The sequence below is a fragment of the Oncorhynchus keta genome, chromosome 2 (assembly GCF_023373465.1).
Source record: "Oncorhynchus keta strain PuntledgeMale-10-30-2019 chromosome 2, Oket_V2, whole genome shotgun sequence".
Classification (NCBI taxonomy): domain Eukaryota; kingdom Metazoa; phylum Chordata; class Actinopteri; order Salmoniformes; family Salmonidae; genus Oncorhynchus; species Oncorhynchus keta.
This window is the reverse complement of record NC_068422.1, coordinates 38,758,267-38,785,717: the sequence shown is the minus strand read 5'-3', so window position 1 is coordinate 38,785,717 and position 27,451 is coordinate 38,758,267. Positions and strand designations below refer to the sequence as shown.

The 27,451-nt window shown below is 41.2% G+C and overlaps 1 protein-coding gene across 2 annotated transcripts in view; it reads right to left on the bottom strand.

Moving 5' to 3' along the window:
• Window positions 1-27,451, bottom strand: part of LOC118400205 (cGMP-dependent protein kinase 1-like) — a 172,856-nt gene that overhangs the window by 76,751 nt on the left and 68,654 nt on the right. For both annotated transcript variants that reach the window (XM_035796846.2, XM_035796837.2), the window contains exon 3: window positions 21,363-21,476. In XM_035796846.2, the coding sequence (XP_035652739.1) occupies window positions 21,363-21,476 (114 nt within the window). The remainder of the gene's footprint in view (window positions 1-21,362; window positions 21,477-27,451) is intronic.

The following is a 27,451-nucleotide window of genomic DNA, read 5'->3' as shown; positions in this document are numbered from 1 at the left end:
GATGTGGAGAGAAAATCACTACTTTTATAAATTAAGTCTGCTCCTAGAAGAAGAATGTTGTTCCTAGAATAAACGTTATTATATTTTTAAATAGATTGATTGATACTTTTAATTTAAACGATCTCCTTATCTTTGATCTGAGAGTTTAAAATTAAACAGCCGTTTCAGCCAGTTTCAGTCTTCTCTTCTCTCTGCTATATTTCTATTTAATGCTGCTGCTTTACAAAGCCTCAAATTGTGAGTTCAATGGTCAGGAGAAATTGTGTTAATAATAACTACCTTTTCAATTCTCAATTGAAACAGAGGACAATGACAAAGCTTTGTTGCTGTTATGATTCTGCTTCCCGCTAGTTTAGAATGCAGAGACAATATTGTCCTTCCACCATAGACTGTTTCCTTCGAAGATAAATTGTTAATTGTTTATATTCCACATCATTACATAAAACCACCCAGAAAATCATTCTCCACCGAGGGAATTACTATTGGCGTGGCCTGATACATTTCAGTCTGGTCATTCTGAGAAAATCCTATAGAAGAAATGAATTTTCACCTCTATTCATCATTTGGTGAGTACATTTTATTATTTTTTATTATTTAACCTTTGTGTAACTAGGAAAGTCAGTTAAGAAGATTTACAATGACAGCCTACCCCCGGCCAAACCTGAACCCAGACGACGCTGGGCCAATTTTGCGCCGCCCTATGGTACTCCAAATCATGGTCGGTTGTGATACAGCCTGGAATCAAACCAGGGTCTGTAGTGACGCCTCTAGCAATGAGATGTCTTAGCTCCCGAGTGACACAGCAGTCTACAGCATGCTCATATCTGCTTACACATCTCTCTAACTCATTCTTTTGTCTGTCACAATTGACTTAGTTTTGTCACATTGTTGATAGCCTGTGTCACAGAGCAGGGCTGATGAAATGAAAGGGACATTGTTTCCAAGCCCTTACAGAAAAACCACATGATTTCACATGGAATTTCACGTGAAAGTGTGTGAAAACATGTTTTTGGAGCACTTCACATGTGATCACGTTTTCACATGTAGTTTAATGTTATCACATGTTGCTTTACACGTTGTCACATAATCACATTAACTTCACATAATATCACATGTGATCAAATGAAAACATATTTTTGGAACACTTCACATGTTATCACATGAAATGTATGAGTTTTTTCTGTAAGGGAAGTCCTTGCAGCAGGAGACTGTCTGTCTGTCCATCATCTTAAGAGGTCAAACTGCTTCAACATTAGAACATAAGATGATGAATACAACTATTTATTTATTGATAAAGATTTTTTTAAATCCCCAAAAGCTTTAAACCGTTGCTACTACAACTGGTTTATGCATCTCTGTTGCCAAAGAATATTTGATTCCTGAGTTGCACTTTGGAACCACATCAAGGTCCCAGCACCTTCCTGAAAGAGCCTCAAAATGTACCAAACATTTCAGAGGCAGATATACATGGAGCCTACTGCAGAATTATTTTGACTACCCTGGCTCTAGATGTAATGTCTGTGAGCATCTTAACAATATGCATAATTCCTCCTTCCTCTTTCACCTCTGATAACCATAACAAATTAGCTGCTGTGTCTTTGTGGAACGCTGCAGCTGAATGTCATAAATGTGTCCCCTGACAGCTCAGGGATGGCATTTCCTGCTGAGGGAAAATGGAACAAACATCAAAACACTGCGCTATGAAACAGTGACAATCTATAGCTGGAGGACTCCTGATTTCTCCAGCATTGACAAATATACTTTTTGTCTTAATCTGTTGTTGTCTAGTATTGTCGTTTTACTAGCCAAGGCCATCTACTTTAAGTGTTGTCTGTCTTCCCAGTAGCCTAGTTGGTGTGTAAACAGCTGACTGCTCATAACTTGCAGAGGACTGTTGACACATCAACCAGGATTAAGGGGCATGGAAATGTGTGACTGTTGTTGTTTTTGTAATCAGTGGCTGTATTGGAGGGAGAGTGGTTTCTTCTCTCCTAGGCAATCAGCAATTAGTACCGTGAGACGTACCCTTCACCACTGCTAGGCAATTAGCAATTAGTGTTAGTACTTCAGTCTCCCTTGTTTTCTCAGCGGCAGCTGTAAGAGGCGATCGTGTCTCTGAAATAAAGATGGTTCTGCCAAGATATTAGAGAAAGAAAAGAGAGGAAGACTCCACTCTCTCACTTTGAATCTCATTTTGCTCTTTTGTAGCTTTGTTAACGCTGTGTGTTTTCGATACCGGTTTGTTCTTCTCCCTGTAGGCTTTACAGATGCTCCCCACCACACTGCTACCCTTCACATTTAGTGTACCTTGCACACACAATCAATGTGGAAATCCTGATCTCTGGCAAAGTTTGAAACTGCCGATCTGCACTGAAGAACCTATCATGCCCTTTAGTCCCTAGACTTTTTGGCCCTGATGGAAAAATTGATCACCCCAGAGAAGACTGCTAGTCCATCTGCTCTGTCTTCATTTGACCACGTGTTCTCTCATAGTCTGAATAGATCTGGCCGTCGCGGTGGTGGTACAGGGATCTTCATTTCTCTTAAGTGGAGTTTTTCTCTTTTCTCCCTCACCTGTCCATCTCCTCATTTGAATTCCATGCTGTCACTGTCACTTGTCCACTAATTCTTAACATTGTTGTCATCTATCGCCGACAACGTACATTAGAGTTCCTCAGAGTGATTGACACCTTGATAAGCACATTTCCTGACGATGGCTCACCCCTCTACATACCGGGGCACTTCAACCTCCCAATGTCTGCCTTGGATAAAAAAAAATATACAACTATTTCTTTCCCCTACTTGCCTCTTTTGACCTTATGCTTTCCCAGTCCCCTCCCACTCACTAGTCAGACAATACACAATCTTCCCTCTCTCTCCTCTTCTAAACTATCATCACTCCTTTCTGCTAAAGCCTTCTCCATCCTGTCTCCTGATTTTACCTCTTCGACCCTACTGTCCTCCCTTTCTGCATCCTATGACTCTCATTGGCCGGCTCAGTTCTCCCCTACTGCTCCGTGGCCGAGTAACTCATTGCAAGCTTACAGAACAGGGCTGAGAGAAAATGAAGGCAAACTAAACTTCTGTTGCTATAGCCACTTTCTAACCCTAGGAAATGATCCTCCACAATCCTCTATCCGCTGCCTTTGACACATGAACCATCAGATCCTTGTATCCACACACTCAGGGCTGGGTGTCTCAGGCTCTGCACACTCTTGTATTGAATCATACATGGCAGGCCGCTCCTAGCAGGTGACCCGGAGAGGATCTGTGTCTGCACCACGTACTCTCACTACTGGTGTCCCCCATGGCTTGATTCTAGGTCCTCTTCTCTCTATACACCAAGTCACTCAGCTCCATCATATCCTCACAGGGTCTCTCCTATCATTGCTATGCAGATGACACTACTACTTTCCTTCTTCTCCCTTTTCTGACACGAAGGTGGCGACATGCATCGCTGCATGCCTGGCAGATTTCTCAGCTTGGATGTCGGCTCACAAGCTCAACCAAGACAATACAGAGCTTCTCTTCCTCCTGGGGAAGGCCTGCCTGCTACAAGACCTCCATCGTGGTTGACAACTCCACGGTGTCCCCCTCCCAGAGTGCAAAGAACCTTGGAATGACTCTGATCAACACCCTGTCCTCTGTAACTGCAACTCGCCGTTGGCTGGGCTCCCACATGTACCTGTCCAGTCCTATACTTACAACTCGTGCTAAGTTAAGATATTATATCGAATTAAATCAACCAGACTGAGGCAAACTTAAACATGTCTTTACTCCACTCTCCATGTAATCCCCTCACATTCCTATTGTGACGTCGTATCTCAGTACGTCACATCAATACACGACATCCCCCTTTACTTGGATATGAACTTCAATGTCAACCTGACATACACAACAGCACTTTATCTGTATAGCAACCTTTATGTTATCAATAAACATTTGAAATCTGTTTAATGTCTTATTTCTGTTCTAATGGACTTTCCTTTTCTTGTAACAAAACCACTTTTCCACAACTCAAACATTGAGACTTCGCATTAGTCCTTTTAGATTTCACATTTTTCAGTTTATACTGGTTTTCACTTATTTAAGTACGGGATAATTATTTCATGACAAAGTTTGTTAACTTCTGTGGCGGTTTAATTTGTCTGAGGCCTGACTGGCTTGGGTGTCTGTGGTGATCCCTCACAGATGGTCTCTGGTTTGGATTATATGTACGGTCTCAGATTAGGACTCTGTTTCAGTCTCTTTCAGTTGTGTGTTGTCCTTTGATTGTGGATCCGGCTCCTAAAATATATACCTCTTCACGACTGTTGTATTCCTTGAATACCTGGCTCCAGTTGGAGACTGAACAATCACATTGTTTCCCTCTTTATTGATCAGTGTGTGATATCTTGTTGTGAACTTGTCTGTTTTGTCCTGTTTTAGGAGAACCTGATCGCCGACGTCGGTTGTCTGCATAGGTCTTGGATTTCCCTTTCTGCTCGCCGATGTTACTCCAAATATGAGTCTTTTTATATCTGTATGAAAACATGATGCACCGTCTCATATTTAGCATCTGTATTCATGTTTTTGGTTACAGTCAGCTTTGAAATCAGCATATCTTGCATTATGAGGGGAAGGGGGATACCTAGTCAGTTGTCCAACTGAATGTATTCAACTGAACTGTGTCTTCCGCATTTAACCCAACCCCTCTGAATCAGAGAGTTGCAGGGGGCTGCCTTAATCAACATCCACGGTGCCCGGTGAACTGACTTGCTCAGGGCTAGAACGACAGATTTTTACCTTGTTAGCTCAGGGATTTGATCCAGCAACCTTCTGGTTACTGGCCCAACGCTCCAACCACTAGGCTACCTGCTGCCCTTGTACTCCCATGCATGGCGGCCATTTGCACTTAAATTCGTTCACATTGTGTGGCTAGCTCGAGTGACAGCCTAATATTAGCCCACGGTCCTCCAATAGTTTTTGGCACACATTCAGAATTACATTTGCTCATTATGGCATCTCTAATCTGATTGTCCTCATCTCCAGCAAAGTCCGTCTTTAGCTGCTTGTCTAAGATGAGTAACAAATTGCTGAACTGTCTCACCAGTTTTCTGTGTCAGTTGATAAAATGTCTGTCCCGCAAACGCTGTGTTCACCTGTGGCACGAAATATGGGTTTTAACGCTGCCACAGCCCTGACATGGTCCGTTGGTTCTCCGGTGTCTGCGAGTGTGGAGAAAATGTCCCGCACATCTGTCCCAGCTTAATGTAAAAGCAAAGCTCTCCTCCGTTGTTTTGTAACCGCATCAACATCACTGGACAGTATTGATCCTTTACCATTCGTGAACAGCTCAAAAGCCATCAACCACAAGGTCCAGCGTGGCCCTAGTGTAGTGGGCTCATTGCAGCAGTCAAACTTTGGCACAGTGTTTTCCATTTCGACAACACTAACTCACTTTTAAGATTTAACTGTCATTTTCAAACATCCTCATCGCCATTGTTCAATTCTATACTGATAACTCGTGCTAAGTTAAGATATTACATAGAATTAAATCAACCAGCGTCTGAGGTAAATTTCATGTCTTTACTCATCACAGTCCGTGTAATCCCCTCACATTCCTTTAGGATGTCACCACATCAGTTTGTCACATTAATACACGACAGTACCATCAAACCCTTGCAACTTATCCAGAATTCTGCAGTTCCGCCTGCATCCACTACAAGACCATGGTACTTGCCTACAAAGCAGCAAAAGGAACTGCCCTTTCTTACCTTCAGGCTGCTCAAGCCCTACACACCAACCTGAGTACTCCGTTCTGCCACCTCTGGTCACTTGGCCCTCCCACCCCTACGGGAGGGCAGGTAGCACTCAGCCCAGTCCAAGCCCTTCTCTGTCCTGGCACTCTTATGGTGGAACCAGCTTCCCCCTGAAGCTAGGACAGCAGAGTCCCTGCTCATCTTCTGAAAACATTTTAACCCTACCTCTTCCTGTCAATTGAATCATTGGTAATGTGTGAGGTAGATTCTCAAAAAAATCTGCAGTTGATTTGGCATTATAGGAGGACTAAGGTTGTGGAGGAACGTGTTTTTGGTAATCCAACAAAGTGCACTCTTTGAAAATCAGGATGGATAGCCTACTTAAGCATAATGAAGTATATGAATTATGAATAATGAAAAAGCACGATGCATGATGGCAAAAACCTAAAATATTTCAAAGTACACTCAGTAGACCATTTAAAACCCCTTTATTCATAGGCTACTTGGCTAATGGCCAGGATAAAATTACACACCTATGCGTTGCTGATAAACCAGCCTTGAAGCGGAGGGTAGTCTGTTCTTGGTTTTGAATCAAATTAAAGAAGTAGGCGGGGGGCAATAGTTTTATGCTTCTAAAGGCAAAATTCACAGGCACAAAAATCACATCTCTCTTCCATGGGCACTGTGCATAACGGCTGGATAGCCTGCACTTCCGCAGTCAAATTCCATGCCATTATCAACTGTTAACGTTAGGACCTGCTTTTTGTGGGTCTTAACGTGGGTCTTAAAAAGCTTCCTATCTCAGCAGGGGCCCAGCGTTCAACTACACATCTGTAAGCCCATGTGGGAAATAGCTCATTAAGACGAGCAACCAACCATGGTTCAAAATCACTGTGAAAAACAGCCAAATAAGAAATGTTTTTGTGGGAACTCTTGTTTCAAGGGTGTGACTCAAAATACATTGTCCATTCGGTTTAGCTGTTCTCGTGGGACACTGACAGCTTAGTCTAAATAAGGATACCTGCACACAGTCACGCACACACTAGTGATGCGCGGGTTGACTCATAACCCGCAGTCCCCATGGTTATATCCGCAAGGCGGACGGGTTTAGGGTCGTCGAATATTGTGTGGATGAAGGGCAGGTAGGTGGCTTGACTAAAGATAAAACATCCATAAATGTATCATTCTTGTGAAATGTATTTATATAGGCTACATTGAGAGGCTTAGCATTAGTCCCTAAACTTCAGGGTGGCAGATAGCCTAGTGGTTAGAGTGTAAAGTAACAAGTAACTGAAAAGTTGCTGAAATCGAATCCCTGAGCTGACAAGGTAAAAATCTGTACAAAGCAGTTAATCCACTGTTCCCCAGTAAGCAGTCATTGTAAATAAGAATTTGTTCTTAACTGACTTGCCTAGTTAAGTAAATGGCCAAATGCTTTTGGGAACTGGCAAAAAAGGTTTACTCAATCCACGGAGGCAAAAATGGCAATGTTGGAGTTCAATTCAATAAGAGAAAAGCTGCAATATGAGAATTGAAAATAAAGAGAAAGGAGGACCAGGAAAGTAATGTTTTATGGAAGATTTGGTGAAGTGGTAAAAGAGGATGAGAGCAGTGACACGTTATGTGTAGTGATTGAGGCGCAATACAAATTCGAAAGTCACGGCTGGGACTTCAAATAGGCCTATGGCCCGTCAAGGGAACTGTAGTCTACTTTTCAGATGGGTTATATGAAAACTGAAATCTGAACACTGACTGTAGGTCTATAACCTCTCACACAGCCTTAATATTAACTCCTGCAAAATTAAGCATTTCTTGCAGTAAAACAATCTACCAAATGTAGGAAAAATTTAGTCTCGGGAACAGGAGTGGAGAAATATGATTTTCTTCAGCATCTTTAGAGAATGTGAAAGCTCAGTTAGATACCATCTGTAGAGGTGCTATCTTTATCAGCATCATAAAAGCTGATAGTATTTCAACCATATAAAATATGCATCCACGCCGAAGCGAAATCTTATCCGGAACATGTTGGGTCGTTTTCACAGCTTTCTATTTTCACATTTTCTCCCTGGTCCCTAATGTCTTTGGTCCGTGAAAGATGACAGAGATTTACAAATGTAAACTAAGTTGAAGCATTTATTATATCGATTTATGACATTATTCTGGTGACAAAGGGTTTATATAGTCTTCTATGGCAACATATAATGACATAAGAGAAGATACATGTATCTAATTACAGACAAGTTGACTAACAATAGCCTACAAAAATGTCAGAAATGATTTTGTCTGAAGTTGAATCTTAATGATCACTCATGTTATTTTCAATAGTTTTCTTTTACCATGCCTATGTTCGTATTGACAGATATTACCATAAAAATGTCCATTAAAACATTTTTGTTAAGATGCAGAGCTATTCTCACACTGAATTCCTGGAGCTTTCTATTTCTCTCTCTTCACCTTCTTCACTTTTCATCTCGTTCTCTGTCTGCATTCCTCTCTCATCTCTCATTTGAATTGACCTCTATCTCTTTCTGTATGCCTGCAGCTCTCTGCCCCCTCTATTTCCTTTTCTCTCTCTTTCAAGGGCAGACACTCCAACTCTATAAAGACTCTTGTTTGTGGTGATATGAGATGTGTGTGACAAGTGGAGACGCAAATACACAGCACACCTCCTCCTGGGGGTACAAGTGCTCTCCTCTCACTGCCTCCCTCTGTTCTGAGTGCCCTCATCTCCACAGACAGTCCCTGTCTAAAGACTAGTACATGTTCAGTCACATTGTGGGAGAAAAAAACATTAGTTCTAATAATTTTAAACAGCACTTACTTCCTATATAATTATATGAAAGTAATATACATCAGGAAGAAGAGAAAGCCCCAATCACATAAGCATTTCCATATACAGTATATTAGTGGAAATGTGATCGAGCAGGACACAGTCAGTTGATGTCTGCTTTAAACCAGTTGATTTTAAAATGTTTCACCCTCACTCATGCTTTAGCTTAAAGGGGCAATCCGCAGTTGAAACAATAACAAAGCATGACCCTGCCTCTTTTGGTAAAAAGTTGAGAGATGATGCTGGAGAAATGAAACCGCTCTCATATTCATAGAGCTATTCATGAAAGGACTGACAGTCGAATATATACAGAATATATACAGTACCCGGTCAAAAGTTTTTCTTTATTTTTACTATATTCTACATTGTAGAATAATAGTGAAAACATCAACTATGAAATGAAAGAAAAGCACCTTTTCTGTCCATTAAAAATAAGATCACATTGATCAGAAATACAGTGTAGACATTGTTAATGTTGTAAATCACACCTGACTATTGACTATTGTAGCTATTGTAAGTCGCTCTGGATAAGAGTGTCTGCTAAATGACTTAAATGTAAATGTAAATAACATTCACAGTGTAGGTTGGAAAAAGTATGCGAACCCCTAGGCTAATGACTTCTCCAAAAGATAAGAGCTGATAAAAGCTGCCCTGAAATATAAAAAACACTCACAAAATGTGAGTTTGCTATTCACATGAAGCATTGCCTGATGTGAACCATGCCTCGAACAAAAGAGATCTCAGAAGACCTAAGATTAAGAATTGTTGACTTGCATAAAGCTGGAAATGGTTACAAAAGTATCTCTAAAAGCCTTGATGTTCATCAGTCCACGGTAAGACAAATTGTCTATAAATGGAGAAAGTTCAGCACTGTTGCTACTCTCCCTATGATTGGCCGTCCTGGAAAGATGACTGCAAGAGCACAGCGCAGAATGCTCAATGAGGTTAAGAAGAATCCTAGAGCGTCAGCTAAAGACTTACAGAAATATCTGGAACATACTAACATCTCAGTTGACAAGTCTACGATACGTAAAACACTAAACAAGAATGGTGTTCATGGGTGGAAACCACAGAGGAAGCCACAGCTGTCCAAAAAAACATTGCTGCACATCTGAAGTTCCCAAAAGAGCACCTGGATGTTCCACAGCACTACTGGCAAAATATTCTGTGGACAGATTAAACTAAAGTTGAGTTGTTTGGAAAGAAGGAACACACAACACTCCAACTATGTGTGGATAAAAAAAAGGCACAGCACACCAACATCAAAACCTCATCCCAACTTTAAAGTATGGTGGAGGGAGCATTTTGGTTTGGGCTGCTTTGCTGCCACAGGGCCTGGACAGATTGCTATCATTGACAGCAAAATGAATTCCCATGTTTATCAAGACATTTTGCAGGAGAATGTAATGTTATTTTCCGCCAATTGAAGCTCGACAGAAGTTGGGCGATGCAACAGGACAACGACCCAAAACACAGTAGCAAATCAACAACAGAAAGGCTTTAATTTCTTATGGGCAGGTAGCGTCCCACCTGGCCAACATCCAGTGAAATTGCAGAGCGCAAAATTCAAACTACAGAATTATAAATATTTAACGTTCATAAAATCACAAGTGTAATACATCAAAATAAAGCTTAACTTCTTGTTAATCCAGCCGCTCAGTCAGATTTCACAAAAGCTGTACGGCGAAAGCAAACCATGGGATTATCTGAGGACAGCGTCCTGCATACAAAACAATGAAAAACATATTTCAACCAGGCACGTGAGACACAAAATTCAGAAATAGCTATATAATAAATGCATTACCTTTGATGTTCTTCTTCTGTTGGCACTCCAAAAGGTCCCAGTTACATCACAAATGGTCATTTTGTTCGATAATGTCCTTTATATCCATAAAAACTCAGTTTAGCAGACTTTAGTTAGTTTCCCTCCAACAAAACGCATACAAAATGAATCCCAAACATTACTAATAAACTTCAAACAATGTGTATAATCCAACCTTAGGTACCCTAATATGTAAATAAACAATACAATTTAAGACGGATAATCGTTATTGTCTTTACCGGAGAAAAATACCAAAGAACGCGCTCTCATTCACACGCTTGGAAACACTACAGCCAAAATGGGAGCGACCTAGAAAAACAAAAATTTCTGGCTCATTTTTCCAAAACCCAGCCTGAAACTCTTTCTAAAGACTGTTGACATCTAGTGAAAGCCCTAGGAACTGCAACCTGGGAAAAGTGACAGCCATTGAAAATAGTGGTAGGCTGAAATTTAATTTTTTTGGGATGGTTTGTCCTCGGGGTTTCGCCTGCCATATCAGTTCTGTTATACCCACATACCTTATTTTAACAGTTTTAGAAATTGTTGAGTGTTTTCTATCCACATCTACTAAATATATGCATATCTTAGCTTATGGGCCTGTGTAACAGACAGTTTACTTTGGGTGCACTTTTCATCCAGATGTGAAAATACTGCCCTGTACCCAAGTGAGGTTAACTTCTTGGATATAGGGGGCGCTCTTTTAATTTATGGTAGAAAAAAACGTTCCCGTTTTAAACAAGATATTTTGTCACGAAAAGATGCACTACTGCATATAATTGACAGCTTTGGAAAGAAAACACTCTGACGTTTCCAAAACTGCAAAGATATTGTCTGTGAGTGCCACGGAACTAATGCTACAGGCGAAACCAAGATTAAATTTCATACAGGAAGTGCCCCAGATTTTGAATGCGCTGTGTTCCAATGTCTCCTTATATGGCTGTGTATGGGTCACGAATGAGCTTAGACTTTCTGTCGTTTCCCCAAGGTGTTGACAGCATTGTGACGTATTTGTAGGCAAATCATTGGAAGATTGACCTTAAGAGACTACATCTACCAGGTGGCCGTTTGGTGTCCTCCGTTGCAATTATTGCGTAATCTCCAGCTGCGTGTATTTTTCGTTTGCTTTGAGGAGAAACACAGCTCCAGTCTCTACAACGCCAAACTTTTTACCAAATTAGCTCCATAATATCAACAGAAACATGGCAAACGTTGTTTATAATCAATCATCAACGTGTTTTTGTAATATCTATTCGATAATATATCGGGACAATTTGTTTTTCAGTAGGACCGATTGGAGTAATGGCTACATCTGTATTTTATGCGAGAATCTCTCTCGGAGCCACCATGTGACCACTTACGCAATGTGGCCGCCTATGGCTATTCTTCAACATAAATGCGTAAATCTATGTCACAATGCTGTAGACACCTTGGGGAATACGTAGAAAGTGTAAACTCGTTGATGGCACATTCACAGCTCAATAGGGACTCATTGGAACGCAGCGCTTTCAAAACCTGGGGCAGTTCCGGATTGGATTTTTCTCAGGCTTTCGCCTGCAACATCAGTTCTGTTATACTCACAGACAATATCTTTACAGTTTTGGAAACGTTAGAGTGTTTTCTATCCAAAGCTGTCAATTATATGCATATTCTAGCATCTTGTCCTGAGAATATATACCGTTTAAAACGGGAACTTTTTTTCTCAAAAAATGGAAATACTGCCCCCAGAGTCACAGTAACAGATTTTAAAAATGCTTTTTGGCAAAAGCAATCCTTACGATAATCTGACGACAGTGCACCACACACACAAGTATTACTAGCATTTTCCAACCAAGTATTAGCGTCACAAAAGTCAGAAATAGCAATAAAATAATCAATTACCTTTGTTGATCTTCTTTTGGCTATACAAAAGGTCCAATCTTCACAATAAATGGTTGTTTTGTTCGATTAAATCCATTTTTATAGCATAACACGACACATTTTGTAAACGGCTTGTGTCATGAATTCCGTGTCCTTCAACTTTCAATGAAACATTCGACAAAATTAATCACACTACATTTACGTTTATCTAGTCATGGTTGGTTTCTGTTTGTTAGTGACACAACCATACTTGATGGTTCTTTTTACGGGGCGTATTGACCGAAAGGAACTGATTTGAACACACCAAACAATGACCTCCTGCTTGCCAATGATATCACCAGTGCTTCTTTGAATGACTGTATATCTGCCCAATCACCACTGATCGTCTTGAAATCTCGCTTGGTAGATAGCCAATGGGCTGAGGTAAACAGCAATATCTCATTTTTATATCAGGGAAGACCAGCTCTTAAACGAAAGTCGAGCGTACCACAGCCATTCACCATTGTAATTTCTACCCGAAGGAGCCACTTTGTTTGCGCGAAGCAGTATTGAGTCGAGATCATTTTCTGATATTTTATTGAAAGAATTATGGCGAGTAAATCTGGATAATCAAAGGCAAACTCCAGGTATACAGATCTACATAATATTATTGACAAGATTGATAGAGAAAGTGAGTTAGAGAGTTAACCTCTCTAGGGTAGGGGGCAGCAATCGGAATTTTGGATGAAAAGCATGCCCAAATTAAACGGCCTGCTACTCGGGCCCAGAAGATATGATATGCAGATATATACAACTGGTAGATTTGGATAGAAAACACTCCAAAGTTTCCACAACTGTTAAAATAGTGTCTGTCAGTATAACAGAACTGATTTAGCAGGCAAATACCTGAGAAATATCCATTCAGGAAGTAGTTTTCTATTCAATGCCATTACAGTATCCATTGACTTAGGACTCCATTTGCAGTTTCTATGCCTTCCACTAGATGTCAACAGTCTTTAGAAATCATTTCAGGCTTGTATTCTTATAAATGAGGGAGTAAGACCAGTCTGAACGAGTGGACCCTAACGTGACACAGAGTTTTTTCAGGCGCATGTGCATTTCTTGTTTACCTTTTATATTGACGACATTATTGTCCGGTTGAAATATTATAGATCATTTAGGCAAAAAAAACAACCTGAGGATTGAATATAAACATTGTTTGACATGTTTCTAGGAACTTTACGGATACACTTTGGATTTTTTACTGAAGAAAACACGCTAACAAAACTGAGGTTTTTGGATATAAAGAGACTTCATCGAACAAAAGGAACATTTATTGAGTAAATGAATGTCTTCTGATTTCCTCCATATCAAGATCATCAAATGTAAGATATTCATTTTATTTCTATTTCTGAGTTTTGTAACGCTTCTGCTTGGCTGGTTACGGTTTGTAATAATTTGTCAACTGGGCAATGTTCTGGGCTAGGTATGCTTTCACCTTCTGCCCCCTCTACCTCTGTCCCTTCTGCTCCAACCAGTGGTGTTCACCTGCCCAGATTCAGCTCTGCAGGCATGAATGTGCCTCAGGGCAAAAAGGGCACAGTGGGGAGGCGTCGATGTGCACTTTGTCACAGGAAATGCCCCATCACCTGCACCACCTGTTCAGTAACACTCTGCTTTACAGCAGAAAGAGACTGCTATTGGGCATGGCATCAGAAGCACAATATTGTGTAGAGGACTGAGGGTCTTCACAATATTGTACAATATACATTGAATGTGTGTTAAAAGTTACCCTTGTTATTTTACATTTTTTCATATTTTAATATTTTTTATATTTAAAAAAAAACATTTTTGGGGGGTGTGTTAGAATGCTCTGAAACTTTTTTCAAATACTGTTGCCATCTTATGTTCTTCATTCAAATCATCCCCAGCATCCTATCTGTATGTTTGGCGGTTTTTGTTCAGTTGAAAGGTGATGCAGCAACAATTAAAACAGAAAACGTATGTTTATTTCCTTGTATTTTCTTCTACCATCTATGGTGTTATATTCTCCTACATTCAATTCACATTTCCACAAAATGCAGAGTGTTTCCTTTCAAATGATACCAAGAATATTCATATCCTTGCTTCTGGGCCTGAGCTGCAGACAGTTAGATTTGGGTATGTCTTCAGGCGGAAATTGAGAGGGGGGTGGTATCCTTAAGAAGTTTTTAAAGGTCAAACACAAAAGTAGAGCGCTAATTTGACAGCTTCACGGCACAGTAAATTAACCTACGGTGTCAGGAAAAAAGAACCAGCCATTTATCTATCGTAATTTACGAGAAATCGTACCATGTACAATTGGTGATGGTCAAAGAAATGTGTTACAGATCCAGTTGTGGCGTGTTCAGACAAATCCGTTAAGGTGGGTTTCGGAGCTCTACGTGATTTCTGTGATTGTCTTTGATTTTCTGAAATCACACACACACACACACACACACACACACACACACACACACACACACACACACACACACACACACACACACACACACACACACACACACACACAGTCAATGGGGAGTGAAACAGTGAGGGGCTTAAAGACACAAAGAGCCTGCAATAGTTACCTGCGTTCGAACTATGAAAGAACATTTACATTTGCAATGATTTCAATTCATTTTGACCATCGCGAATGTCGACATTTAGAAAAGTCCCAGAGTCACAAGTCTAAGGTGCATTGAAACCGCCTCGGCCCATAGATACGGACCTTAAAGTTTCTGTCCGATAGCTCTTTCAGGGACCCCATAGCAAAGCCCGGAAAAAGTGAATTTTCAGCACTAATTAAGGTTGCTGCTCGGGCTCCGAATGACCTATCGAGCCAAAACTCGGGATTCAGGGTTGCCTCAACTAGGCCTAAACACAATGCTGGAACTGGACCCGCAGCTAGAACATAACTACGTGTTTTAAGTTTTTATTATGGTTTAAACAGAAGGCACTGTGAATTTTGCGCCTGCTCTGAAATGTGACATTTGGCTTCTAAACGAGTTGGACAAAGTGGGTTTGGTGTCAAATCAAATAAAATTTTCAGAATGATATCTTATTGACTGATGGATGCTGACTTGCTGGCTGACATTTGTACATTTGCAATAAGTTCAAATCAATCTCAGAACAACAGCAAAGGACCTTGTGAATATGCTGGAGGAAACTGGTACAAAAGTATCAATATCCACAGTCAAATGAGTCCTTTATCGACATAACCTGAAAGGCCGCTCAGCAAGGAAGATGCCACTGCTCCAAAACCGCCATAAAAAAAGACAGACTACGGTTTGCAACTGCACATGGGGACAAAGATCGTACTTTTTGGAGAAATGTCCTCTGGTCTGAAGAAACAAAAATAGAACTGTTGGCCATAATTACCATTGTTATGTTTGGAGGAAAAAGGGGGAAGCTTGCAAGCCGAAGAACACCATCACAATAGTGAACCACAGCGTTGGCAGCATCATGTTGTGGGGGTGTTTGCAGCAGGAGGGTCTGGTGCACTTCACAAAATAGATGGCATCATGAGGAGGGACAATTATGTGGATATATTGAAGCAACATCAATACATCAGTCAGGAAGTTAAAGCTTGGTCGCAAATGGGTCTTCCAAATGGACAATGACCCCAACCAAGCACACTTCCAAAGCTGTGTCAAAATGGCTTAAGGACAACAAGGTCAAGGTATTGGAGTGGCCATCACAAAGCCCTGACCTCAATCCTATAGAAACTTTGTGGGCAGAACTGAAAAAGCATGTGCGAGCAAGGAGGACTTACAAACCTGACTCAGTTACACCAGCTCTGTCAGGAGGAATAGGACAAAATTCACCCAACTTATTGTGGGAGGCTTGTGGAAGGCTACCCAAAATGTTTGATGTAGTTGGCTAAGGTGTATGTAAACTTCAGACTTCAACTATATATTCTTATTCCATCCCTTTACTTAGATGTGTGTGTATTAGGTAGTTGTTAGATATTTCTGAACTATTAGAACTAGAAGCACAAGCATTTCACTACACTCACAATAACATCTGCTAACCATTTGTATGTGACCAATAAGATTTGATTTGAAATGATACATAGAGGAGCGCGCACTTGAAAAGTCACCTGGAAGAAAATATACTATACATATCCATTCCCAGATGTTTCATACTGGCAGCAAAATATATGTTTTTATTAAATAACTCACATGCACACACACAAAAACACACAGAGTAATTCTACATTGTGTGAGCAGTGGTAGTGGGGGACATGTGAGTGGGAGTGTAAGGAGGCAGGGGACTGTGAAGGGTGAGACACTAACTGTAGGGAATACCCCAGAGACCTAGTCTCAACCCTCTCTGAGGACTCAACACCATGGCAACGGAGCCAGGAGATGCAACACTCCGGCCAGAGGAACAGGTAGAAGGTTGCTGACTGACAGCCTCCTCACCTCTATTAATCATAGGTGAGGAAGGTAAATAACTTTCCCCCTCATGCCCTCTCCTCTTCCCCAACGCCCCTCCTCAAGGACCCTCTATCCTTCACACCTGGGTCGCTGATACATCACAGCTTTATGTGAGTAATTTATTAATGACTCAATAGAGGTTAAGTTCAGGGATATTATGTGAATCTGACTGGGACCTGCCAATGAAACTGATAAAGTTTCAGATACAACATTATTGAGCTGTACAGAATCAGCATACATCCATTGTAGATGTCCTAACACAAAGTGATATGTTGATCCTGTTTTTTTTTATTTAACTAGGCAAGTCAGTTAAAATAACAAATTCTTATTTTCAATGACAGCCTAAGAATAGTGGGTTCACTGCCTTGTTCAGGAGCAGAACAACAGATTTTTGCTTTGTAAGCTCAGGGATTCGATCTTGCAACCTTGCAGTTACTAGTCCACCACTCTAACCACTAGGCTATCTGCCACCTTGTGTTGTTCCTGTTTTAGTCCTATCCAACCCTACATCTCCAATCTGTACTCATGTCCTCTGTGTTCCATAAACACATGTCCCTCATCCTGACACAGACTCATAGCACACACAGGCTCAATGAAATGTGTGTCGGCCTATGGTGGTAACACCTAAGGTGTAAACTTAAGCACAACAATTAGGAAATAACAAAAATGGTGAGCTGCATGCGCCTCTTTTGTCTACTGAGCCACTCAACCAGAGCAAAATCCAATATGTTGTGGCTACCCACTGGGCACAGACGTCAATTCAACATATATTCGATGTCGGATCAAAGTAATTTCATTAAAATGGTGTGGAAACAGCATTGATTCAACCAGTGTGTGCCCACTGGGTAGAGGGCTGTTTCACCTTGACTGTGATTCTTTTACCTTTTTCTACATTGTAGAATAATAGTGACAACATATAAACTATGACATAACACATATGGAATCATGTAGTAACCAAAAAAGTGTTAACCTGTTATGGCTGCAATCCCGATACCGGGATCGATATGACAACTACCAGTGAAAATAGAGGGCGCCAAATTCAAACCACAGAAATCTCATCATTACAATTCCTAAAACATACATGTGTTTTATAACATTTTAAAGCTATTCTCGTTGTTAACCTGTTCAGGATACCACGGTTTACTGCCCCTTCTGGAGGATTTGGGTACCCATATAAAACATGATACATTTTTGTAAAAAGTTGCTAATATATGCAAATAAAAAATATTATCGAATAGAAAACACTCTAAAGCTTTTAAAACCGTTTAAATTATGTCTCTATGTAAAGCAGAACTCTCAAAATCTGCATTTTCCCAAAATATCTCTTCTCATCTGAAAAGTTGGGTCACCTTTGACCTCATCGCAAACACCCTCCCCAAACAGTCACAGCACCCGGAACAGTCTCCACGTGTTCAGCGTGATCTCAGCTTTCAATGGGGCTTCTCATTGTGAGAATCGCCCGCTCGCGAGAGTTTGAGCACGCGGTAAGCTCTCAGTCACTCAAAAAAACCTGTGCGCAATGGTCAAGTCAAGTGTTTCTGTTTGTTCTCAAAATTGCTGTACACCTTTATAACATGTTAAAGCTTGATTATGAAGTTAGTTTGACAAGTTTACTCGACATATTATATATATACTTTCGAAGTTTTGGTGCGCAACCACTTCAATTTTGACTACATTTTTACCAAAATCAGGCTATTTTGAGAACCGAAAGACGCAGACTTGAAAACTGAACGCTAATTTGGTGAGTATAATCCCTTACAGGTCGTTTGATGGAAGAATAACAAAGGTAAGGGAATATTTAATGTATTAATTTTGGGTTTCTGTCGACTCCAAGATAGAGGAGTCATTATGCTACTGTGGGAGCGCCGACTCCATATTATAGTCTAGTGAACGCAAAATGTAACGTTAAAATTAAATGTAACAATGCAATTGCATTTAGAAGAAGTGTATCTTGCTATACATATGTAAAACATGCATATTTAGTCAAAGTTTATGATGTGTATTCCTTGTTAGCTAACGTTATCTGCCGGGGCTATCGTCATTTCTCAGGACATTTGGGTAGCATTTTTTGAACGATGCATCATTGTAAACAGAGATTTATGGATATATATATAGCATATTATTGAAAAAAAATGAATGTACTGTGTAACATGTTATATTACTGTCATCTGATGAAGATTTCAAAAGGTTAGTGAAATGATTTTTCTTTTAATCCTGCGTTTGTTGATTGCATATTTTTTCCTACTTGGCTATGCTAATGAGCTATGTCTGCGGTGGTGGTTTGACATAAATATGTGCTATGTTTTCGCCGTAAAACATTTTAGAAATCTGACTTGCTGGCTAGATAAACAACTTTATCTTTCATTTGAGCTATTTTACTTGTTAATGTGTGGAGGTTAAATATTTTTAGGAATATTTTTGCGCATTGTGCGTTATGGTAATGAGCTTGAGCTGTAGTCACGCTACCAGCAGAGGAATAAAACTCCCTAGCTGGTTAATCCCAACAAAGTGTCCGATTTCAAATAGGCTTTTCAGCGAAAGCACTACAAACGATTATGTTAGGTCTCCACCAAACCACAATAAGCACAGCCATTTTCCAGCAAAATATAGCATTTACAAAAAACAGAATTAAAGATAAAATGAATCACTAACCTTGAATTATCTTCATCAGATGACACTCATAGGACTTCATGTTAGACAATACATGCATGTTTTGTTTGATGAAGTTCATATTTATATAAAAAAATCTGAGTTTACATTGGCGTGTTAGATTCACTAGTTCCAAAAACATCAAGTGATTTTGCATCATTCAACAGAAATACTCATCATAAATGTAGATGATAATACAAATTATACACATAGAATTATAGATATACCTCTCCTTAATGCAACCGCTGTGTCAGATTTTTTTAAAACCTTATGGGAGAAAAACGCATGCAATAATCTGAGACGGCGCTCAAAAGTAAAAACACCAGAGCCGCAAAGTTGGCGTCAACAAGAAATGACATGATAAATATTCCCTTACCTTTGATGATCTACATCAGAGAGCACTCCAGGAATCCCAGGTCCACAAAAAATGTTAATTTTGTTTGAAAATGTCCATTATTTATGTCCAAATACCTTCTTTTGTTAGCGTGTTTGGTATACATATCCAAATGCTAATTCTGGTCAGTGTTATATCGGACAAAAACTCAAAAAGTGATATTACCGGTCGAATAAACATTTCAAACTAAGTACAGAATCAATCATTAGGATGTTTTTAACATATAGCTTCAATAAAGTTCCAACCGGAGTATTCCTTCTTGTCTACGTGAGCAATGGAACGTAAGTGACTACCATGAGGAAAAAGTGACATCACAAAATGGCTGCTTGATGGACATCTGATATATTCTGCTCTCATTCACTCCCACAACAACATAGAAGCCTCATTATAATTTATTTTGATGGATGACATCTAGTGGAACCCCTAGGCAGTGCAACATCATTCATATCTCAAGGGGATTTCATTGGGAACTCTGGTGAATAAATACAAGCTCAGATTTCTGACTTCCTGTTTTGATTTCAACTCAGGATTTTGCCAATATGAGTTATGTTATACTCACAGACATCATTCAAACAGTTTTAGAAACTTCAGAGTGTTTTCTATCCAATACTAATAATAATATGCAAATATTAGCAACTATGACTGAGGAACAGGCCGTTTGATATAGGCACTTTTCATCAAAGCTACTCAATATTTTGCCCCTGCAGCCATAAAAAGTTAAACAAATCAAAATCTGCTTTATATTTTGTGGAGGGGGGGGGTGGTATATGTTTGGTATAATCAGTGTATGTGTGTGTAATAATATTTCACGTAATAAAACTATTGTGTGTGTTTGTGAGCGCCGGTGCGTTGGAAAAGACTATGGAGTATGAATTTACATTAAATATACCGCCATTGGAGGCTACTGCTTGTGTAGTGTATCTTGGCTACATAGGTATTTACATTTGAAAAATTGTTTGTCAATTTTGGTTAATAGCCTATATCACTCTGGTTGTGAGGTTCACTTGGGCTTCATTGGGGTTTATTTGTGAGTAAATCTGGCTTTGATAATAGCCACCGACCTCACTGCACATCACTGGGTTGGTTTGTGTGTGTGTGTGTGTGTGTGTGTGTGTGTGTGTGTGTGTGTGTGTGTGTGTGTGTGTGTGTGTGTGTGTGTGTGTGTGTGTGTGTGTGTGTGTGTGTGTGTGTGTGTGTGTGTGTGTGTGTGTGTGTGAGGTTCACTTGGGCTTCATTGGGGTTTATTTGTGAATAAATCTGGCTTTGATAATAGCCACCGACCTCACTGCACATCACGTGTGTGTGTGTGTGTGTGTGTGTGTGTGTGTGTGTGTGTGTGTGTGTGTGTGTGTGTGTGTGTGTGTGTGTGTGTGTGTGTGTGTGTGTGTGTGTGTGTGTGTGTGTGTGTGTGTGTGTGTGAGGTTCACTTGGGCTTCATTGGGGTTTATTTGTGAGTAAATCTGGCTTTGATAATAGCCACCGACCTCACTGCACATCACTGGGTTGGTTTGTGTGTGTGTGTGTGTGTGTGTGTGTGTGTGTGTGTGTGTGTGTGTGTGTGTGTGTGTGTGTGTGTGTGTGTGTGTGTGTGTGTGTGTGTGTGTGTGTGTGTGTGTGTGTGTAAACTCACTCTTGATGGTTGCTGTCCTAGTACAGTTGTAGAGGATGGCCAGCTCTCCAAACACCTTCCCAGGTCCCATTGTGCACAGCTTCACACTCTCCTTTGTCACCTCCACCCTACCATCTGAAAAATGCACACAAACACACGATATCTTAATGTATCTGGAAAATAGACACAAACACCCTAAATGTATCTGAAAAATACACAAAGAAGTGACATATCACCTGTACTTGACTTTGCACATCATCATCGCCCATCTAGCAAAGTACAGTACATCAGAGCATGATGCTAATAAACTGATAGACTGTATGTTCAATCCCTGTATGGATCATACATTATTTTCAACTAGTATGCACTAGCTAAGCACTATGATACAGAATAGAGTAGACTGTGAAATCACACATTTCACAATGGCTTAGCAACAGTAAGACAGATCAATATAAAAGATTAAAACCAAAACAAGGGAATTGTACTGAGACACAGTTATGCCGTGAACTGGTTAAGTTTAAGGACATCCTTTCTGTGTGATTGTGGCTTGTGGATGGGGATGAGTGTGATTGCAAAGCCTTTTTGTCTGTGATTGGAGCCGAGTGCAGATACTTTGTTTTGGAAGCGCCTCATCACGTAAATAAGCACACTCCAGAGGAACGAGAGCTCTGATTGTTTAAGAAAAGGTTGACTTGGGAAAATTACTATGGCAGTAAACAAAGTGATGGGTAGGTATCTGATGAAAATAACTGAAGCAGAAGATACACTACATGACCAAGAGTATGTGGACACCTGCTCTGACGGGCATTAATATGTAGTTGGTCCCCCTTTGCTGCTATAACAGCCTCCACTCTTCTAGGAAGGCTGTCCACTAGATGTTGGAATATTGCTGCGGGAACTTGCTTCCATTTAGCCACAAGAGCATTAGTGAGGTTGGGCACTGATGTTGGGTGATTAGGCCTGGCTTGCAGTCGGCATTCCAATTCATCCCAAAGATGTTCGATGGGCTTGAGGTCAGGGTTCTGTGCAGGACAGTAATGTTCTTCCACACTGAGCTCGACAAACCATTTCTGTATTGACCTCGCTTTGTGCATGGGGGCATTGTCATGCTGGAAAGGGCCATCCCCAAACTGTTGCCACAAAGTTGGAAGCACAGAATTGTCTAGAATGTCATTGTATGCTGTAGCGTTAAGATTTCCCTTCACTTGAACTAAGGGGCCTAGCCCAAACCATGAAAAACAGCCCCAGACCATTATTCCTCCTCCCCAAAACATTACTGTTGGCACTATGCATTTGGGAATGTAACGTTCTACTGGCATCCGCTAAACCCAGATTTGTCCGTCGGACTGCCAGATGGTGATTCATCACTCCAAAGAATGCGTTTCCACTGCTCCAGATCAAATGGCGGCGAGCTTTACACCACTCCGATGCTTGGCATTGTGCATGGTGATCTTAATAATAATAATATATGCCATTTAGCAGACGCTTTTATCCAAAGCGACTTACAGTCATGTGTGCATACATTCTACGTATGGGTGGTCCCGGGAATCGAACCCACTACCCTGGCGTTACAAGCGCCATGCTCTACCAACTGAGCTACAGAAGGACCCTTAGGCTTTTGTGCACGGCTTCTCGGCCATGGAAATCCATTTCAAGATGCTTCCGACAGCTATTGTGCTGATGTTGCTTCCAGAGACAGTTTGGAACTTGGTAGTGAGTGATGCAACCGAGGACAGCTGTTGTTGCTCCTTGACATTTCCACATCACAATAGCAGCACTTACCGTTGACAGGGGCAGCTCTAGCGGGACAGAAATTTTACCTATGACGGTGTGATGTTGAAAACCACTGAGCTCTTCAGTAAGGCCATTCTGCTGCCAATGTTTGTCTATGGAGATTGCATGGCTGTGTGCTCGATTTGATACACCTGTCAGAAATGGGTGTGGCTGAAATACGCTAACTGAATCCACAATTAATATATATATATATATATATATATATATAAATACTTATTTTTGTACTTTCTACTGCTTTTTCTCCCCAATTTCGTGATATACAATTGGTAGTTACAGTATTGTCCAATCGCTGCAACTCTCCTACGGAGGCAAACGTCGAGAGCCATGCATCCTCCAAAACACGACCCTGCCAAGCCACACTGCTTCTTGACACACTGCTCGCTTAACCCGGAAGCCAGCAGCACCAATGTGACCAGCAGGTGACTGAAGTCAGCGTGCATGCGAACCGGCCACCCACAAAGAGTCGCTAGAGCGTGATGGGACAAGGACATCCCGGCCGGCCAAACCCTCCCCTAACCCGGGTGACGATGGGCCAAATGTGTGACGCCTCATGGATCTACCGGTTGGAGCCGATTGCGACACAGCCCGGGATCAAACATGGGTCTGTCGTGAAATCCACTCATTTGAAGGGATGTCCACATACTTTTGTATATATAGTGTAAGAGAAGAGAAGAAATGAGAAAAAGAGAGAAGTGATTAGAAACTTTCACTTCTTGAAGGAGAAACCCTTCTGTCAGCGTTTGTGATAATACAATTGCGTCAGTCATGCATATGCGGCGCACACCCCACCACTTCCAAAAAATTTTACTTTCACTTTGCAAAAAATAACATTTGAACTGAGTTTGAAAACATACAACTTCTGTATGCTTTGGCAAGAACATGAGGTAAGGACAGTGTTCACACACAGCATTGGCGTGTGTAACAGTATTGCTTCTGTCCGTCTCCTTGCCCCAGCCTGGGCTTGAACCAGGGACCCTCTGCACACATTTACAAAAGTCACCCACGAAGCTTCATTACCTATCTCTCCACAAAAGCCGTGGTCCTTACAGACCAAGGGTAACGTTAACAGACATAAACACGATTAGCATCTCCTGGCTTCCATGCATAGCCTACAAGCCACTGATGCAGACATTTAGAACATCTCCATAAAACTCAAATAAATCCATTTATCCATCCATTTATATTATATTATTGCTCGCCTGAGGTAGAGTAACTCATGATAAACTGTAGACCACACTATCTACCAAGAGAGTTCTCATCTATGTTATTCGTAGCCGTCAATTTACCACCACAAATCGATGCTGGCAATAGGACGGCACTCAACGAGCTCTATAAGGCCATAAGCAAACCAGAAAATGCTCACCCAGAATTTGCGCTCCTAGCGGCTGGGGACTTTAATGCAGGAAATGTTGAATCCATTTTACCTCATTTCTACAAGCATGTCACATGTGCAACCAGAGGAAAAATCTAGACCAACCTTTACTGCACACACAGAGATGCATAAAAATATCTCCCTAGCCCTCCATTTGGCAAATCTGACCATAATTCTAACCTCCTGATTCCTGCTTACAAGCAAAAACTAAAGCAGAAAGTACCAGTGTCTCGCTCAATACGGAAGTGGTGAGATGACGTGGATGCTACGCTACAGGACTGTTTTGCTAGCACAGACTGGAATATGTCCGGGATTCATTCAATGGCATTGAGGAGTATACCACCTTCATCAATAAATGCATCGACGACGTTGTCCCCACAGTGACCGTACGTACATATCCTATCCAGAAGCCTTAGATTACAGGCAATATCCGTACCAAGCTAAATGCTAGAGCTACCGCTTTGAAGGAGCGGGACACTAATCCAGATGCTTATGAGAAATCCCGCTATGCCCTCAGACGAACCATCAAACAGGCAAAGCGCCAATACAGGAATAAGATTGAATCCTACTACACCGGCTCTGACGCTCGTCGGATGTTGCAAGGCATGCAAACTATTACGGACTACAAATAGACTACAAACACAGCCACAATCTGCCCAAGTACCGAGCCTAACAGACAAGCTAAATTCCTTTTATGCTCGCTTCGAGGCAAGAAACACTGAAGCATGCATGAGAGCACCAGCTGTTCCGGATGACTGTGTGATCACGCTCTCCATAACCGATGTGAGCAAGACCTTTAAACAGGCCGCGAGGCCAGATGTATTAGCAGGACTTGTACTCAGAACATGCGTGGACCAACTGGCAAGTCTCTTCACTGACATTTTCAACCTCTCCCTGACCTAGTCTGCAATACCTACATGCTTCAAGCAGACCACCATAGTCCCTGTACCCAAGAAAGCAAAGATAACCTGCCTAAATGACTACAGCCCGGTAGCACTTACGTTGGTAGCCATGAAGTGCTTTGAAACGCTGGTCGTGGCTCACATTAACACCATTATCCCGAAAACTCTAGACCAAGTCCAATTCGCATACCGCCCCAACAGATCCACAGATAACGCAATCTCTATTGCACTCCACACTGCCCCCACCCACCTGGACAAAAGGAATACTTATGAAAGAAAGATGTTCATTGACTACAGCTCAGCGTTCAACACCATAGTGCCCACAAAGCTCACCAGTAAGCTAAGGACCCTGGGACTAAACACCTCCCTCTGCAACTGGATCCTAGACTTTCTGACAGGTCGCCCCCAGGTGGTGAGGGTAGGCAACAACACATCCGCCACACATCCGCCACTACTTTTACAAAGTAGGCTGTGATAAATAACACAATAAGTTTCATCTGAGTATTTGTTCTAGTCAAAATAATCCATACATTATGCTTTTTTCACTCAGAAACTAGTTGTATGAGCTCAGGTCAATGAGGCCTTACAGGCCATAAATAGCAAATTGGAGTTGAAAAACGTGTAAGGTTCACGAGAGAGAGAGAGAGAGAGAGAGAGAGAGAGAGAGAGAGAGAGAGAGAGAGAGAGAGAGAGAGAGAGAGAGAGAGAGAGAGAGAGAGAGAGAGAGAGAGAGAGAGAGAGAGAGAGAGAGAGAGAGAGAGAGAGAGAGAGAGAGAGAGAGAACCTTACCTTTAGGCTCAATTGGTGGACCATGAGTTGATACACCAACTGTGCTGCAAAATTGAGACACCTCTGGGAAATTAGTGTAATGTGGAACCTCTCTCTCCCTTTTCATTACAATAATGTAACTGTTTCATCTCTGCCACTTCTCCAGTCATCAAATGTGATTATCTCTCTTGTATGACAGAATTGAATGACAGAGAATGTAGGGGGTTAGTCGTACACACTTATTTTCCATTCAAAGGAGGAGTCAGGGCCAGGATGCAGCAGTTTTATGTTTTCATACAAAAGTAACATGCTACGGCATTAGTGGCTAGCATCACAGATTCCTCTGTATCCGCTGATAAAAACACTTTCTATCACTTTAAATTTCAAGCTTTTGAAAAAAAGCTTCTAATTTCAAGCTTATAAATTTCAAGCTTCTACCTTCTCCTCCCTCCTTAATCCTCCACCCCTTCCTCATTAATCATCCACCCCTCCCTCCTCCTCCTCTGTGGACGACTTTGTCAACCACTTTGAAAAGAAGGTTGACATAATCCGCTCCTCATTCACTCAGCCTATTTAGTCCACTGGCCCAACGCACACAGAACTACCCTACACCTTAACCTCTTTCTCCCCTCTCTCTCCAGATGAAATCCTGCAACTAGTGAGTTCTGGCGGCCCGTCAATCTACCTGATTGACCCCAACCCTCCCTTCTCCAGACCCAACTCATCCCTGAATACTAGCTGCGTCCCCTTTGAATTCAAAATGTCAGAACTGCTCACCTCCTCAAGAAGCCAACATTCGACCCCTCTGACGTCAAAAACTACAGACCGGTATCTCTTATTTTTTTATTTTCAAAATACTTGAGCTTGCTATCTCTGACCAACTCTCTCACTATCTCTCCCAGAACAATCTTCTTGACTCTAAGCCTGTTAGGGATAGGGGACAGCATTTTCACTTTGGATGAATTGCGTGCCCATAGTGAACTGCATCCTACTCTGTCCTAGATGCTAATATATGCATAGTATTATTACTATTGGATAGAAAACACTCTGAAGATTCTAAAACTGTTTGAATTATGTCTGTGAGTGTAACAGAACTCATAGGGCAGGCAAATTTCCAAACAGGAAGTGGAAATTCTTGGGCTGGTCGAATTTCAAGTCATCGCCCATTCACATCCAAGCAAGATATGGATAGGTTCGCACTTCCTACGCCTTCCACTAGATGTCAACAGTCAGTCGAACGTGGAATGAAGCCTCTAGTGTGATGTATGACCGGA